The 18,722-nt window shown below is 25.2% G+C and overlaps 1 protein-coding gene across 1 annotated transcript in view; it reads right to left on the bottom strand.

Moving 5' to 3' along the window:
- The window catches only part of LOC117172761 (corepressor interacting with RBPJ 1), a 30,818-nt gene that overhangs the window by 1,771 nt on the left and 10,325 nt on the right, over positions 1–18,722 (bottom strand). The window contains exons 4-5 of the mRNA XM_033360966.1: positions 11,178–11,304; positions 10,915–11,046 (exon numbers count right to left, since the gene is read on the bottom strand). Coding sequence (XP_033216857.1) covers positions 10,915–11,046; positions 11,178–11,304 — 259 coding nt within the window. The remainder of the gene's footprint in view (positions 1–10,914; positions 11,047–11,177; positions 11,305–18,722) is intronic.

Raw genomic sequence — 18,722 nt, 5'->3', positions numbered from 1 at the left:
CAAAATTGCATGAAATCGGCTTCGAATTGGTTCCTCAGCCACCGTATTCACCAGACCTAGCCCCCAGCGACTATTACTTGTTCCCTAACCTGAAGAGATGGCGCACCGGTAAGCGTTTTTACTCAAATGAGGAGCTCATAACTGAATTTGAGGCGTATTTTGGAGACCTTCCGATCGAGTACTATGCGGACGGTATCAAAAAGTTAGAAAATCGTTGGACTCGCTGTATCGACATAAAAGGAGATAATGTTGAAAAATAAAACCGACTTTGGCCAAAAAAACGTCTCCTTGTTTCATTTTTCAGGGACTTATCAGACTGCCTAGTTTCTGTCCAACCTGCCGTCTTTCTAATTAGTTCTAAATCAACGCCACACCTTTTAGCGGCCGATGTGGATGCATGTCTTGTACTATGAGCTGAAAAAATATCGGTATCGATACCGCTCTCAGTTAAGGTTTCTTTAACCCAACGACTTAAAGTTTGCGAAGAAACAGCCTCATGGGGCTTTTGGAATGAAATGAACAATTCCTGTACATTACGTAACGATCTAGTTTTTACAAGATAGCTCTGTAAAGCTGAAGCTGCACATATTTTTTCTACAGAGTAAAACGGTAGGACTAGTAAAGGCTGTGTTCTATTTTTATTTGATGTCTTAATGCGGTCGGGGATCTTAATCTCCATTGCCGTTCCTCTATTTCTACTGTTAACAATCTTTATTAATGAAAATGTTTGCGTTCTCATAACGTGGTCTTGAAGGTCGCAAACTGGACACCCCTTTAAAAAAACGCTTCACTCTAGGGCGATTTCGCAAAATCTACGATTAATGAGATGCTGATCTTGTGGCGTTTATGGAGCTATGTGACAACCCCTTATCAAATTCGCTGGTTAGGAAAACTAGTAGGTCTGCTATCGGAGGATTAAACAATTCAATCGATCTCTCGGCTAAGAATCTCCACCATTTTTGAGTGCCACGCCATACGCTTTTATCGAAGAAGAACTTAGAGAACCCGTCATGACCTCCAACGATTTTTCTGGGGCTCCTCGTCTCCGGAACGCCTCCCGTATAACCATCCTACCACCAGGATAAGGTTTTTTCAAAGCGGATGAGGATTCCTATCAGACGAAATCAAAATATTGATATCCGGATTAAATTTAATTGGTTTGCGAATCATCAGTGAATGAAATAACGGATACTAGGGCTGGGTTGGCCAGTCTGGTACTATCATGATTCCCTCCGCCTGATCTCTTTTAATTTTTGTAAGAGTTCTTAATATTATACTGAACGGCGGAAAAGCATAAAAGAAAACCGAACTCCAATTCAAGGTAAAAGCATCTATCGCCTCAGACCCAGGATTTCTTTTCCAGGAGATATAACGTATACATTTCGAATTCGTTCTACTTGCAAACAAGTCGATTTCTGGTTTTCTAAAAGTCTTGACAATCTTATTGGATGCGGAAATAGATAGTTCAAATTCCGTTTCAGGTTCTAATTTTCGCGACTCGGCATCTGCTTCAAAATTATCTTTTGAACTAATATAGGAAGCAAAAATCCAAATATTTCGCTCCTCGCACCATTGCCAAATTTCTTTTGAGATCTTATTTAAGTCCTCGTACTGAACACCGCCCATTCTATTAATGTACGACACGGCAGTTGTATTATCTATTCTTAATAAAATTTCCCCATTACTAAAGTTTTTTGCTAAACTTTTAAGACCAAAGAAGGCGGCTTTGAGTTCTAAGAAATTAATGTGAAGCTTACGTTCAGACATTGACCAGAATCAACTAGCTTTTTGATTATTACATACAGCTCCCCATCCTGACTTAAAAGCATCAGAAAAAATCCTTGAGCGAAACACAAGACCTTTGATAGAGTTATTACCAGATAAGATAGATGATTGCCACCATTTCAAGTCCGAAGGATTAAATCTTACAGTCATAAGAGCATCATAATTTTCACCATTTTCTCTTAATGCTAAAAATCTGTGTCTTTCTAAATCATTTGTGTAGACCCAGCTGTATTTAATAGCTGGACAACAAGCTACTATAGATCCTAAGAACTGTGCGAAAACTCTTATCCTATACTGTAAAGGTTTGCTAAAGATCTCTAGCTGTTTATGAATATGAGATCGCTTCTCAGAGGGTAGTTCTAATGTCATAGATTTAGAATTATAAATGAACCCTAAGAACTTACATCTCTGTTCGGGATTCAAATGACTCTTTTTCAAATTTATTATGAACCTTAAGCTTTCTAATAACTCTTTAGTTGTCTTTAAATTCACCTAACAGTCCTGATATGTATCTCCAAAAAGCAGAAAGTCGTCTAAATAAAGAACCGAACTATATCCTAATCTTCGTAGATAAGAAACAACAGGTTTCATTAGTTTCGTAAACACTTGAGGGGCTGTACAAAGACCAACGGAAGACAAGTAAATCGGTATACCTGCCCATTGAATTCAAATCTTAGAAATTTTCTGTCCGATTCATGTATTGATAATAAATAATACGCGTCTTGCAAGTCTAGAGTTGACATAAAACAGTTCTGACTCACAAGACTGACAGCTGTTCTGTAGTCTTCGAGTTTAAAATGCTCTGTTTGGATAAATTCATTGAGATCTTTAAGATTTAAAATGAACCTGAGAGACCCATCAGGTTTCGGTAGAAGAAAGAAGCTAGAAATAAATTGATCATTTGACGGACTACATTCCTCTACTGCTCCTTTCGCTTTAAGTTGAGAAATAGGCGACATGATATTACATATCTCTATTTTGCCCCATTTGGATTTATGAACAGGTTTTAATTGGCAAGGAGGAGAAGAGAAGGGTATCCTATAACCCTTTATCCACGATAAAATTCGCGGGTCTGAGGTTAGAGCCTCCCATTTTTCTAAAAATAAACGTAATCTTCCAGCAATTATACTTACAGAAACGTCTAATGTCTCCTCGTGCTCTTGTACGGTGTCTTGTGGTAGTCCTGTTTCCGCTGATTCTGAGACCTCGGAGGGCCCGTGAAGGATTTCTTCTGCCCGCCCTGTGTCGAAAAATGTGGCTTCGCTTGTCGACGAGGCGGGCCCCTCCCGTTTTTTGATGTCCCTGACATCTGAGATTTTGCAGGTCTTAACACCTTGGCCGAATTCTCGAGCAGTTTAGCAGACTTCAAACACTCTGGCATATCCTTTCCGAATAGAAACAGATCCATCTTTGTAGCCTTTAGGGATTCCCTCCAAGAAGGATCCACATTAGCGATAATCAAATTTTTCCTTATTTGTGACTCACCGTATTGCAGATCAGTGAGCAAGCGACAAGCCTCACTTAGGATCTCAATCAGAGGATCCACAGTTTCTCCTTCTTGATCTGCATCTCTTTGGACGAGCGTCACAATCGATCTGCCTTTAGCAGAAATACTAGCTGTCAAACTCTTTTGTTTGACAGAATTTTTTCGTCTCTAGAAAGGGTGTTTTCAGCTTTTTGTAAAGCTAGCTTAACTTCGTCGTTGAGCTTTGGAGGGTCAATGTTCAAACAATTAACCGGTGGCGGATATTTTAGGACGAGTGTTGCTCTCTCTTCTGAAGAAAGGCCAATCTTAATAATGTCCGCCCAGCGGATGGCAATGTCCTCCAGGACAGCCGGCGCAAGGGACCTATCTTCCAGGCAACGTTTTCCAAGAGAATCAATAACGCCTTCTTTAATTCTCTTATTTTGCGAATCAGCAGCTTCAGACGTCACATGTTGCACCTCGAGAACACTCGAGATATTTGCCGGGGGTGCAAAATTCAAAAGCGGTGACCCTAGTTCTCTTTCTAAAGTTGGTGGATGATCTACTTTCGGCTCCGAAATTTCAGGAGAGTATGCGCCATTTCTTGAAGTAGAGCGTGACCTTCGCCTTTTTCTACGGCTACCTCGATCTGTTTTAAAAACAAGTTCGCATTTGTAAAAAAAAAGGCATTGGTAAAAAAGCCTGTTGGAGAGCGTCTCAATCGTAACAGTCCCATATACAGGTTAAGAGCCTGTTTTTTCTTGCCTGATGTAAAGACGATTCACCCAAGGAAAAGTATTTTTCCAGAATGGTTAAGAGCCATTGGATACGAAATGGGTCAGACCCAGATCGTTTCTGAGAGGTGAGACCTCACAGATCATTGGGTTTAAGATGGCGGCTAATACCTGATACACTGGAATCTCTTGACGAAGATGACAAAGTAGAACTCCTACGACGGCGGCGCTTATTCCTGTGTTCCGTCTTCAATTTTTTGATCACTTTAAACAATTCGCGCGAATAATCTTCGTCATCAGACGAATCACTACTGTATCTCCGCGCACTCCGTTTATGTTTACCCATCTCGGAACGATTTACACACTTCTTGCAGAAAGAAGAGAATGAGTAGACAAACGTGCGAAGGAAACAGGAGTGCCTTTTTTTGTTGTTGTTTTGTTTTTGGTTATTCTTTGAAACTGTGGAAACGCAAGCACAAAGTGGGGGAACTACTACGAGTTGATCTATTCGGAGGTGGCGCGAAATACAATTACCTTTGCTTAGAAGAAATTTCACTATTTTGTTGGAAAATCGTTGTTTTGGTAGAAAATTAATTTGTTGTCCTTGAAAATTAATTTTTTCGGTATAAAATGTAACTATTCCATTTTTGCTAGAAATCTGATCTTTACTTGTTGAAAATACAGTTTTTTGGTTAAAAAATTCTCACTTCATTCGAAAATTTTTTTCTTTGATTAAAAATTTAACTTTTTTCTTTAAAACATATATTTTATTGAAAATTCTTCTTTTTTTTGTAGAAAATTAATCTTTTGAAAATACGTAATTTTTTTAGAAAATAATTTATTAATCTATTAATTACTAAATTGAAAATTCATCTCCTTGGTTGACAATTTAACTTTTTTGTTGCATTTTTTTTATTCTAGTTGAGAATTTATTTTTTTGACAAAAAATTGTAACTCTTCCATTTTTGTTTGAAAATTGATCTTCTCTTGCTGAAAATTCGACAATTTTGTGGAAAATTCGTCTTTTTGGTATAAAATTAAGCTTCTTTGTTGAAAATTAAATTTTCTTTTTGTTTAATTAAAAATCCTCATTTTAGTTCAAATTAACTCCCTTTGGTTAAAAATTTAATTAATCTAATGGAAATTTGTTGTTTTGGTAGAAAATTAATTTTTTTTGTTTAAAAATGTAACTATTCCATTTTTGTTTGAAAATTGATCTTTTCTTGCTGAAAATTCATCTTTTTGGAATAAAATTGAGATTCTTCGTTGAAAATTATATTTCTTGCTTTTGTTTAAAATTCTCTTTTTGCTTGAAAGTTTTTTTTATTTGGTTGAAAATTTAACTACTTTGTCGAATTTTTTTTATTCTAGTTGAAAATTCAATTTTTTTGTTTTATTAAAAATTCTCATTTTATTTGAAAATTAACTGCCTTTGGTTAAAAATGTAATTAATCTGTTGGAAATTTGTTGTTTTGGCAGGAAATTTAATTTCTTTGTTAAAAATGAATTTTTTGTTGTTAAAAATCCTATTTTTAGTTGAAAATTAATTTTTTTGAATAAAAATGTAACTATTCCATTTTTTTAATTGATCTTTCCTTGTTTAAAATTCAGTTTTTTGGTTAAAAATTAATTTTTTGTTTGTTAAAAATCTTCTTTCTAATTAAAAATTAATTTTATTTGGTTGCAAATTTAACTATTTTGTTGAAATTTTTTCACTAAAAATTGTAACTATTCCATTTTTCCTTGAAAAGTGATCTTTACTTGTTGAAAATTCAGTTTTTTGTTTAAAAATTCCTCACTTCATTTAAAAATTTCTTTCTTCTGTAGAAAATTCATCTTTTGTTCTTAAAAATTTCTCATTTTAGTTTAAAATTAATTTTTTCATTAATTTTATTGAATTTTTAACCAGTAAGTATACATTTTTAAGAAAATTATGTAATTATCAACAAAATACTTGATTTTTAACAACAAAATAATAATTTTGTGCCATGAGAACGTATAAAATTAAGCTTCTTCGTTGAAAATTAATTTTTCTTTGTTGATAAAAATCCTTATTTTAGTTGAAAATTAATTCCCTCTAGTTGAAAATTTATCTATTTAGTTGGAAAATCGTTATTTTAGTAGAAAATTAATTTTTTTTTATTAAAAATGTAACTAATCCATTTTTGTTTGAAAATTGATCTGTACTTGTTGAAAATTCAGTTTTTGAGTTAAAAATTCCTCAATTCATTTGAAAATTTCTTTCTTCGGTTAAAAATTTAACTTTTTTGTTCAAAACTAATGTATTTTTTTGAAAATTAATTTTGTTAATTAAAAATTGTAACTATTTCATTTTTGTTTGAAAATTGATCTTCTCTTGCTGAAAATTCGACAATTTTGTGGAAAATTCGTCTTTTTGGTATAAAATTAAGATTCTTTGTTGAAAATTCAATTTTCTTTTTGTTTAATTAAAAATCCTCATTTAGTTGAAAATTATTTCCCTTTCGTTAAAAATATAACTATTTTCTTGGAATTTCGATGTTTTGGTAGAAAGTTAATTTTATTCGTTGAAAATTAATTTCTCGGCTAAAAATGTAAATATTACATTTTTGTTGGAAATTCGTTATTTTGGTAGAGAATTAAGTTTTTTGTTTGAAAATTCAAATTTTCAGTTAAAAATGTAACTATTCTATTTTTGTTTGAAAATTGATCTTTTCTTGTTGAAAATTCGTCTTTTTGGTCAAAATGAAGCTTCTTCGTTTAAAATTCATTTTTTTTATTTGTTAAAAATCCTCTTTTAGGTTGAAAATTAATTGCAGGTGGTTAAAAATTTAACTATTTTGATGGATTTTTTTTTTATTTTAGTTGAGAATTATTATTTTTTACTTTAATTATAAATATTCCATTTTGCTTGAAAATGGACCTTTTCTTGTTGAAAATTCGACAATTTGGTCGAAAATTCATCTTTTTTGGTAAAAAATCAAGCTTCTTCGTTGAACATTAATTATTGTTTTTGTTGAAAATCCTCTTGTTAGTTTGAAATTAATTCCCTTTGGTTGAAAACTCAATTATTTTGTTGGGAAATCGTTGTTTTAGTAGAAAATTAAGTTTTTTTATAAAAAATTTAACTGTTCCATTTTTGTTTAAAAATTGATATTTTCTTGTTGTAAATTCCATTTTTTTGGTTACAAATTCCTCACTTAATTTGAAAAATTCTTTCTTCGGTTAAAAATTTACCTCTTTGTTTTAAATTAATGTATTTTATTGCAAATTCCTCTTTTTATTTGGTACACAATTCATCCTTTGTTGTTAAAAATTCCCCATTTCAGTTGAAAATAATTTTTTTTTAAATTTTGTTGAATTTTTAAACAAGTATACATTTTTAAGAAAATTATTTAATTATCAACAAAATACTTGATTTTTAACAACATCAAAAATTAATTTTATTCCAAAGAAAACGTACTGTCAGCAAAATACGTGATTTTTTCAGAAAATAATTTATTAATTCATTAATTACTAAATTTAAAATTCACCTCTTTGGTTGAAAATTTAACTATTTTGATGAAATTTTTTTTTCATGATGGAGAATTATTATTTTTTCTTTTGTTTCTTATTCTTTAATTTTTTTGCAATGTGATCTTTTCTCGTTGAAAATTCGATTATTTTGTTGGAAATTCATCTTTTTTGGTAACAAAATTCTTCATTTTAGTTGAAAATTAAAAAACAGTTTGTGTAATTCAAATTTCTTTAGTTAAAAATTTAACAGGTTTGTGTAAAATTTATGTATTTTGTTGAAAATTCGTGTTTTTTTTGCCGAAAATTAAGATTTTAGTAAAAAATTAATTCCATTTGGTTAAAAATTTAACTATTTTGTTGGTAATTCGTTATTTTGGTAGAAAATTATGTTGCTTCGTTGAAAATTAATTTTTTTGGTTAAAAATTCTCATTTTAATTGATAGTTCGTCACTTTGATTATGGTAAAAAATTAATTTTTGGCTAAAAATATCATTTCATTTTTGGTTAAAAAATATTTCTTGTTGAATATTTAGCTATTTTATTGATTTTTTTCCTTGGTTCAGAATTAAATGTTTTTAAACATTTGTTTATTATTTTTAATTTTTTGTTTGCAAAGTGATCTTGTTTCGTTGAAAATTCGATTATTTTGTTTTATTCTTGGAAATTTAACAAGTATATATTGACAAATTAATTTGTTTATCTGTGAATATAACAATTATATTTTTGGTTAAGAATTAATTAATTTTAATAATAATTCGTCTTTTTTGTACAAAAATAATCTTCTTTGCTGAAAATTCAACAATTTTAATTCTTAAAGGAAAATACGGAGCAAATAAAATAACAGAAGATTCATCAATTTAGTTGAAAATTCCATTTTTTTTTGTTGAATTTTTAACCGAAAATTATACATTTTTAAGAAAATTATTTAATTATCAACAAAATACTTGATTTGTAACGAAAAAAAAAAAATTTTATACAAAAGAAAACGAACTTTCAGCAAAATACGTGATTTTTTCAGAAAATAATTTTATTAATCCATTAATTACTAAATTTAAAATTTAACTATTTTGTCGAAATTTTTTTTTATTTTAGTTGAGAATTAATTTTTTTGACTAAAAATTGTCACTATTCCATTTTTGCTTGAAAATTGACCTTTTCTTGTTGAAAATTCAACAATTTTGCTGAAAATTCGACTTTTTGGTAGTAAAATTACATTTCTTTGTAGAAAATTAATTTTTTTTTTTTGTTAAAAATCCTGTTTTTAGTTGAAAATTCGTTGTTTTGGTAGAAAAATAAGTTTCTTCGTTGAAAATTAATTTTTTGGGTCGAAAATTTAACTAAGTTAAAAATTAATTTTTTGTTTGTTAAAAATCCTCTATTTAATTGAAAATTAATTTCATTTGGTCAAAAATTTAACTACTTTAATGAATTTTTTTTTATTTCATTTGAGAATTTTATCACTAAAAATTGTAACTATTCCATTTTTGTTTGAAAATTGAATTTTTCTGTTTGAAAATTCGTCTTTTTGGTATAAAATTAAGCTTCTTCGTTGAAAATTCATTTTTTTTTGTATTATTAAAAATCCTCATTTTAGTTGAAAATTAACTCCCTTTGGTTAAAAATTTAATTAATCTTTGGGAAAATCGTTGTTTTGGTAGAAAATTAAGTTTCTTCGTTGAAAATTAATTCTTTTGGTAGAAAATGTAACTATTCAATTTTTGTTTGAAAATTTATCTTTTCCTGTTGAAAATTCAGTTTTTTTTGTTAAAAATTAATTTTTTGTTTGTTAAAAATCCTTTTTTTAATTAAAATATAATTTCATTTGGTCAAAAATGTAACTATTTTATTGATTTTTTTTATTTCAGTTGAGAATTTTATCACTAAAAATTGTAACTATTCCATTTTTGTTTGAAAATTAGACAATTTGGCTGAAAATTCGTCTTTTTGGTGAAAAATTAAGCTTCTTCATTGAACATTAATTTTTTGTTTGTTAAAAATCCTCTTTTTTATTGAAAATTAAGTTTTTTTGTTAAAAAAGTAACTATTCCATTTTTCCTTGAAAATTGAACTTTTCTTGTTGAAAATTCAGTTTTTTTTTGCGTTAAAATTTCGTCATTTCATATGAAAATTTTTGTCTTCGGTTAAAAATTTAAATATTTTATTGAAAATTTGTTTGTTTTTTAGAGAAAATTAAGTTTCTTCTTTGAAAATTAATTTTTTTGGTGAAAAATGTAACTAATCTATTTTTGTTTGAAAATTTATTTGTTCTTAATGAAAATTCGTCTTTTTGGTCGTTAAGTTTCTTCGTTGAAAATTAACTTCCTTGTTTTTGTTTAAAATTTTCTTTTTTCTTGATAATTAATTCTCTTTGGTTAAAAATTTAACTATTTTATTGAAAAATCCTTGTTTTGTTAGAAAATTACATTTTTTGTTTAAAAATGTAACTTCCATTTTTTTCGAAAATTTATCTTTACTTGTTGAAAATTCAGTTTTTTGGTTAAAAATTCCTCATTTTAGTTTAAAATTAATTTTTTCATTAATTTTATTGAATTTTTAACCGAAAATTATAATGTTTTAAGAAAATGATTTGATTATTAACAAAAGACTTGATTTTAACCAAAATAAATCCATTAATTACTAAATTAAAAACTCATCTCTGGTTGAAAATTTAACTATTTTGTCGAATTTTTTTTTTTTTTTGACTATAATTGTAACTATTCCATTTTTATTTGAAAATTGATCTTTCTTTGTTGAAAATTCGACAATTTTGCTGAAAATTCATCTTTTTGATTGTAAAATTATATTTCTTTGTTGAAAATTATTTTTGATTCTTCTTGAAAATCCTTATTTTAGTTGGAAATTAATTAATTTGTTATTTTGGTAAATAATTAAGTTTCTTCATTGAAAATTAATTTTTTGTTATTGTTAAAAATGCTAATTTTAATTGAAAATTCGTTTTTTTTGTAGAAAATTCTTTTTTTTTGTTGTGGAAATATTCATCAATTCACTTGAAAATTTAACTCTTTCGTTCAAAATTATTGTGTATTGTTGAAAATTCGTATATTTTGGTAAAAGATTAATTTTTGTTGTTAAAAATTCCTCATTTCAGTCATTTTATTTAAAAATTAAATTTAAATTTAAAAATATAAAATATTCATGTTTTTGGCTTTAAAATTCATCTTTTTTTTCATCGGAATTTCTTCATTTTAAGACAAAAATTCAAAAATTTGGTAGCAAACTGGTCTTTTCCACTTAAAGCCGAGATTCTTTTAAATTCCTTATTCCTTTTTTCCTGTTTCAAATGAAATTATATTTCTGTATATTTTATTATAACTATATTTTCTATTATTTTAATGAATTTTATAGAATCAGAAAGAATTTCATAAATTTTAAGAAATATAATATAAAAAATATATTTCAAGGTATTTCCCTTACTTGAGAAGTTTTTTCTTTTCCTTTTTGGAAAGGGATTTTAAAAAGGCGACTTCCTGCTCCTGCTCGTCTTCGGAAACCATCAATTCTTCGTGAACCGGAACTCTCAAGTGTTGCTGAGCGTAAAGTGCCGATCTTGAGAGAAAATTTTTTTTTTTAAACATGAAAGAAAATGATTTAATAGATGAAAAATAAGATTTCGTTTCTTATTATCTAATAAAAAAATTCAATAAAAATCAATAAAGTATATTAAATACAAAACTCACTGTTTCAATTTCAATCCATCGTCTCGCATTTGTTGAACCAAAGTCATGGCGTCTGGCGATTCTTCGTCCTTATTTTCATTATTCATTACAACGCTCATCGCTTGACAATAAAGTGGACATTCCTTGTCTAAAAGAGCGTAAAAAAGTTTACGGATTAATAACAAGTTTTTATTTTTAGAAACAATTTCAGGGCTCGGACTCAATTCAAAGATTAAAAAAAAAACAACAAGTTACATAAAATTTCAAAGAATTTATTAAATTATTTATTATTTTAAACATTATTTCGTTTAAAGTAATAAAAAATAAACAAATTAAGCATTCAAAGTGGAACTCTTGAATTTTAAACTTCAGAATTTTTAACATTCATTAATTATAGAATTGAAAAATATAGATTAGGTTAAAAAAAATATAAATCCACGTCCGAATTTTCAATACTCTAAATTAAAGAAACAATCAATGAACTTTCAAAATTTTCAAAATTATATTATTAAGTTATTTTAGACTAGAAAAATTACAAATTTTACACGTAAATTTTTTAAACTTTAAAGTTCTTAAATTAGAAGTTAAATTATTTTTATTTAAAATAGTTTAAGCATTCTTCAAAAAATTGAAAAATCTAGAAATTAATTTCCTTCAAATTTGGATTTATAAATAACAATTGAACAATTATTACTTGTAGAAAAAATTAGACTAATTTTAAGAGATATTTAGAAGATTAAAAAAAAATTAAAAACTAATTTCAAACATCTAGAATGGTTTAAAATAATTTAAACGAAGTTTTTGTACCGAAAAAATTCCACTATTTTTACCAAAAATTTTTCCGATCTCAAACAAAAACTTTAGAAGCTTTTTAAAAATTGTCAAAGAATCCAAAAGAATAAAAATATTTTCTTAATATTCCTAGGAAAATAAACTGAAAATTATTTTTCATTTTGAAAAATTATTTGAACAGAATATTTAAAAAGATTTCCAGAATTGTCAAAAAAGACCCTGGAAGATTTTAAGGATTAAAAAAAAATCAGGATTTTCTTCAAATTGCAGGAATAATTCTATTCATTTTAAAATATATTTAGAAATGCTGACACCATTTCAAGTTTTAAATTAATTTTGAATTTTTTCAAAACTTCTATGACTAAGACTTTCGAATTGAAACAGTAACAATCTGAAAATTCTTAAACTTTGAACGAATTTAGAATCGTTTTATCAAATAAATTATTGTTCAGTTTTTAATACTTAAGTACAGATCCATTTGAGAAAATATTTATTTATTCATTTATATTTACAGTTGATGAAATAATACTGCTTTTTATCAAAAAATTTCAAATTTTAACATTTTTAATTTGTAATTGTGTAAGTCTTCAAGAATAACATTTTTTAAATTAAAAATATACGCTTAAAAATGAAAATCTAAGATTTTTATTTTATTTTATTTCAAAAATATTTTATTATGTATGAATATTTCTTTCTCATATTTAATTAAACAAAATTTTTCCCTTATTTAAATCAAATATACCACTTTTTTAAATTCAATTTAAACCGATTCAAATTTATAAATTTTCAAATAAAAACGTTGCATTTTCAAAAAGATAAATGAATGTTTTACAAAAGAGTTTAACTTTCAACCGAGAAGTTTTATTTTCAACTAAAAAGATGAATTTTTAAACAAAAAAATCAATTTTCTACACACAAAAAATACATTTTTCTATAAAATTGATAAATTTTCAACGAAAAAGTTCAATCTTCAAATAAAAAAAGACTTTCGACCAAAAGTAAAATAGATTAAGTTTCATTAAAAAAAATTAATTGCTAATGTCTTTTTATTTTGAAAAATTAATTTTTAAATAAATTTTTTTTAATTTAAAAATATTTCTACAAATTTCGAAAAAAATCTGGAAATTTTAAATGCAATTTTTGTAATTTTCAAAAAAATTCTGAATTTTAGAAATAATTCGAGTCAGTTTAAAAAGTCATTATTTTCAAAACTTTTTAAAGTCCCAGATATCTTTTAAAAGAATTACAATTTTTCAAAATCTTCAAAAATTGGTTGAATTTTCTCAAGAATCTTGCAAAAATGATATATCTGTAATTTCCAAACAAGCAGTTAAATTTTAAACACAAAAGTTGATTTTTGAACGAAAATGATGAATCTTTAACTTGAATAGTTAAATTTTCAACTAATGAGATCAAATAGTTGAATCTTTATCTTTAAAAAAATACATTTTTCAAGATATTTCCCACAAATTAGTCAAATTTTCGACCAAAGTTAGGAATTTTCAATTAAAATTATAAATCTTTAACTGGAATAGTTAAATTTTCAACCAACACGATAAATAATTAAAAAAATAAATAAATTTGCTACGAAAAATTGAAAAGTTAAATTTTCAGTTAAAAAAATGAATAAATAACTTTCCAACAAATATTTTCATTTTTTTTAAATAAAATTCTTCGAACAAACATTGAATGATTAAACTTTTAATTGAAAAGATGAAAGTTCAACCAAATAGATGAATGTTTAAATGAAAGTAACGAAAAATTCAACTAAAATCGTTACATTTTCAATTTTAAAAAAATTAATTTAAAAAAAATCGACAAAATATCTCATTTTTCAACAAAAGAATTGAACTTTTAACCAAATAATTAAATTTTACTTCCCAAAAAAATGAATTCCGAAGAAAAAATATAACAATAGACATTACAATCAAAAACATTTTAATTTTTATTAAAAAACAGTTGAATTCAATAAAAAAAGTATGACTTTTCAGTGAATAGAGAGATAGAAAATTTCAAAGAAACTGTTGGAATTTCAAGCAAAAGGACGATATTTTAACCAAGATGAATATTTTCCCAAAAAGAATTAATTGTCAACAAAATACATGCATTTTTAATCAAGAATATGAATTTTTAATTAAAACGACAGAATATTCAAAAAGATTAACTAAATTTTAATTTTAAAAAATAAAATTTGTACTAAATTGATAAATTATTTAACCGTAATAGTTCAATTTTCAAATAAAAACGACCAATTTTTAACCAAGAAGATTAATATTCTACCAAAAAGAAAGAATTTTTAAATTAAATTTTAACCAGGAAATGAAATTTTCTACTGAAATGATAAACCTTTAACTGGAATAGTTGAATTTTCAACCAAGGAAGTTAATTTTATTTTAAAAAATACGAATTTTCAACTAAAAACGATCAATTTTCGACCAATAAAATTATAATTCTACCAAAACGAAAGAATTTTCAACGAAATGCATGATTTTTTTAAATGAAAAAGACGAATTTGCAACTAAAAACGATGAATTTTCAAACAAGAAAATCAATATTCTACAAAAATGAAACGAATTTTCAACAAAATGCATACATTTTTTATTTATATGATAAAATATTTAACTGGATTAGTTAAATTTTAATTTAAAAAAATTCATTTTTATTCAAGAAGAGAAATTTTCCACTGAAATTATGAATCTTTAACTGTAATAGTTGATTTTTCAACCAAGGAGATTAATTTTCTTTAAAAAGAAGACGAATTTCTAACTAAAAACGATAAATGTTCGACCAAGAAAATTAATATTCTGCCAAGAAAAACGAATTTTCCACAAAATGCATGAATTTTTCAATTAAACGATAGAATATGCAATTGGATCAGTTAAATCTTAAATTAAAAAATAAGAATTTTCAACTAAAAACAATCAAATTTAACCAAAAAGATTAATATTCTAAAAAAAAAAGAAAGAAACGAATTTTCAATCAATTAAATGATTTTTTAATCAGAAAGATGAATTTTTAATTAAAATAATAGAATGTTCAACTGGATTAGTTAAATTTTACGTTAAATAAAATTAATTTCCAACCAAAAAAGAAGAATTTTCTACTAAAATGATGAATCTTTAACTAGAATACATAATTTTCAGCCAAAAAAATGTATTCTCAAACAAGAAGATTAATTTTCAAACAAAAAGATAAATTTTCAACTAAAAAAAGGCAAACTTTCAACTAAATAATGATAAAAAAAATAATTGTTTTAAAAAAATACGAATTTTCAACTAAAAAATCAAATTCGTCGACCATTGAATAATTGAATTTTTAGTTATAAAAATAAATGTTCAACCAAATAGATGATTTTTTAATTAAAATGATGATCAAAATATATTTTACTTTTTAATCCAAAAAAGCTGAATTCAATCAATAATAAAAAAAAAAATTCAACTAAAAAGGATCAATTTTTCACCAAAAATATTCATTTTCTATGAAAAAGAACTAATTTTCAACCAAAGAGATGAATTTTCGATTAAAATTATAAATCTTCAATCAGCCAAAAATTAATTTTCAACGACAGAATTTAACTTTCAACCAAGTAAATAAATTTTCATTTTCAAAAATATCAATTTCAAACAAAAACTATAGCAATAGACATTAAAATCCAAAAATATTTTAATTTTCAATCAAAAGTTAAATTTTCTGTTTAAAAAATTAATTTTCAACCAAAACGAGGAATTTTTTATAAAAATAATGAATCTTTAATTGTAACTGTTGAATTTTCAACCAAGAAAAATCATTTTAAAAAAAACGAATTTTCTACTAACATGATGAATCTTTAATTCTATCAGTGAAATTTTCAATCAAGGAGATTGATTTTCTTAAAAAAAAAAAAGAATTATTGACTGAAAAAGATCAATTTTCAACCTAAAGATTAATATTCTACAAAATATGAATTTTCGACAAAATGCATTAATTTTCAATAAAAAAAAAGATTAATTTAAAAATTAAATGAGATAATATTCAACTGCATTAGTTACATTTCATGTTCAAAAAAATTAATTTTCAACCAAGAAGAGAAATTTTCTACTAAAATGATACACTTTTAACTGGAATAGTTGAATTTTCAACCGAAGAGGTTAATTTTATTGTAAAAATCACGAATTTTTAACTAGAAACGATCAATTTTCGAACAATAAAATTATAATTCTACCAAACAGAACGAAATTTCAACGAAATGCATGATTTTTTTAATCAAAAAGACGCATTTGCAACTAAAAAAAATTAATTTTTAACCAAAAAGATTAATATTCTATCAAAAAAGACGAATTTTCAACTTAAAATTATCAATTTTCAACCAAGAAGGTTATTTTTCTAACAAAAAAAAAAATAGAATTTTTAACAAAATGTATAAATTTTCAATTTAAATAACAGAATGTTTAACTGGATTAGTTACATTTTATGTTCAAAAAAATTAATTTTCAACCAAAAAGAAGAATTTTCTACTAAAATGATGAATCTTTAATTAGAAATACTTAAATTTTCAATAAAAAAATGTATTTTGAAACAAGAAGATTAATTTTCTAACAAAAATACGATTTTTCAATAAAATTAATAAATTTTCAACTAAAAAGGACAAACTTTCAGTCAAATAATCATAAAATAATAATAAAAAAGAAGACAAATTTTCAACTAAAAAATAAAATTCATCGACGAAACATTGAATTCAATTTTTAGTTCAAAAAATTAACGTCCAACCAAATAGATGAATTTTTAACTAAAATGACGAAACATTTGAATGGATTAAATAAATTTTATGATAAAAAAAATTAATTTTCAACAAAGGAGATTAGTTTTCGTTAAGAAAAAGCCGAATTTTTTACTAAAAACTATCATTTTTCAATCAAGGAGACTAATTTTCTTCCAAAAAATACGACTTTTTTTCAAAAATATGAATTTTCAACTTAAATCACATAATATTCAAGTGGATTAATTACATTTTATGTTCAAAAAAATTAATTTCCAACTAAGGAGATTAGTTTTCTTTGAACAAAAAAAACAACAAATTTTCAACTAATAAGGATCAATTTTTCACCAAAAAGATTCATTTTCTATAAAAAAAGAACTAATTTTCAACGAAATGCATTCATTTTTCAAGAAAAGAAATAAATTTTCGATTAAAATGATCAATCTTTAACCAACCAAAAATTAGTTTTTAACAATTTTCATTCTAAAAAATATGAATTCTGATCAAAAAATTGCAACGAAACTGTTGAATTTTTAATCAAGAAGATAAATGTTCTACGAAAAAGAACAAATTTTCAACAAAATTTAAATTAAATTTTAAGTTAAAAAATTCTTTTTTATCCAAGATGAGGAGTTTTCTACTAAAATTATGAATATTTAAGTGGAAAAATTGAATTTTCAACCAACGAGATTAATTTGGTTTTAAAAATAAGAATTTTCAACTAAAAAAGATCAATTTTCGACCAATAAAATTATAATTCTATGAAAAAAACGAATTTTCAACGAAATGCATAATTTTTTAAATCAAAAAGACGAATTTGCAACTAAAAACAATGAATTTTCAAACAAGAAAATCAATATTCTACAAAAATGAAACGAATTTTCAACAAAATCCATACATTTTTTATTTATATAATAAAATATTTAACTGGATTAGTTAAATTTTAATTTAAAAAAAATTCTTTTTTATCCAAGATGAGGAGTTTTCTACTAAAATTATGAATATTTAAGTGGAAAAATTGAATTTTCAACCAACGAGATTAATTTGGTTTTAAAAATAAGAATTTTCAACTAAAAATGATCAATTTTCGACCAAGAAGATTAATTTTCTGCCAAAAAGAACGAATTTTCAACAAAATGGATCATTTTTTAATAAAAAAGACAAATTTTCAACAAAAATTAGGGAATATTCGAATGGATTAATTAAATGTTAAGTTTGAAAAATAAATTTTCAACTGAAAACAGTCAATTCTCAAGCAAAAAGAACGAATTTTCAACAAAATTCATGCATTTTTAATCACGAATATGAATTTTTACTGAAAATGGCAGAATATTCAAACGAAATAAATCAAGGATGTTAATTTTATTTTAAAAAATGCAAATTTTCAACTAAAAACGATCAATTTTTGACCAATAAAATTATATTTCTACCAAAAACAACAAGTTTTTCAACGAAATGCATAATTTTTTAAATCAAAAAGACGAATTTTCAATTAAAAACGATGAATTTTCAAACAAGAAAATCAATATTCTACAAAAAAAACAACGAATTTTCAACAAAATGCCTAAATTTTTTATTTAAATTATAGAATATTTAACTGGATTACTTAAATTTCAAATTAGAAAAATTATATTTCAACCAAGAAGAGGAATTTTCTACTAAAATTATAAATCTTTAATAGTTCAACTTTCCATCGAGGAAGTTAATTTACGTTAAAAAAACAACAAATTGTCAACTGAAAATACTCAATTTTCGACCAAAAAGATTATTATTCTATAAAAAAAGAACCAATTATTAACGAAATGCATGATTTTTTAATCAAATAGACAAATTTGCAACTAAAAAAGTTGAATTTTTAACCAAAAAGTTTAATATTCTACAAAAAAAAAAAATAATTTTCAACCAAATCCATGATATTTTAAATCAAAAAGACGAATTTTTTACTAAAAACTATCACTTTTCAACCAAGAAGATTAATTTTCTAGCAAAAAGTATGAATTTTCAACAAAATACATTATTTTTTAACTTAAATGACATAA

This window comes from Belonocnema kinseyi, chromosome 1 (genome assembly GCF_010883055.1).
Source record: "Belonocnema kinseyi isolate 2016_QV_RU_SX_M_011 chromosome 1, B_treatae_v1, whole genome shotgun sequence".
Classification (NCBI taxonomy): domain Eukaryota; kingdom Metazoa; phylum Arthropoda; class Insecta; order Hymenoptera; family Cynipidae; genus Belonocnema; species Belonocnema kinseyi.
This window is presented reverse-complemented; position numbering and strand designations above follow the sequence as displayed.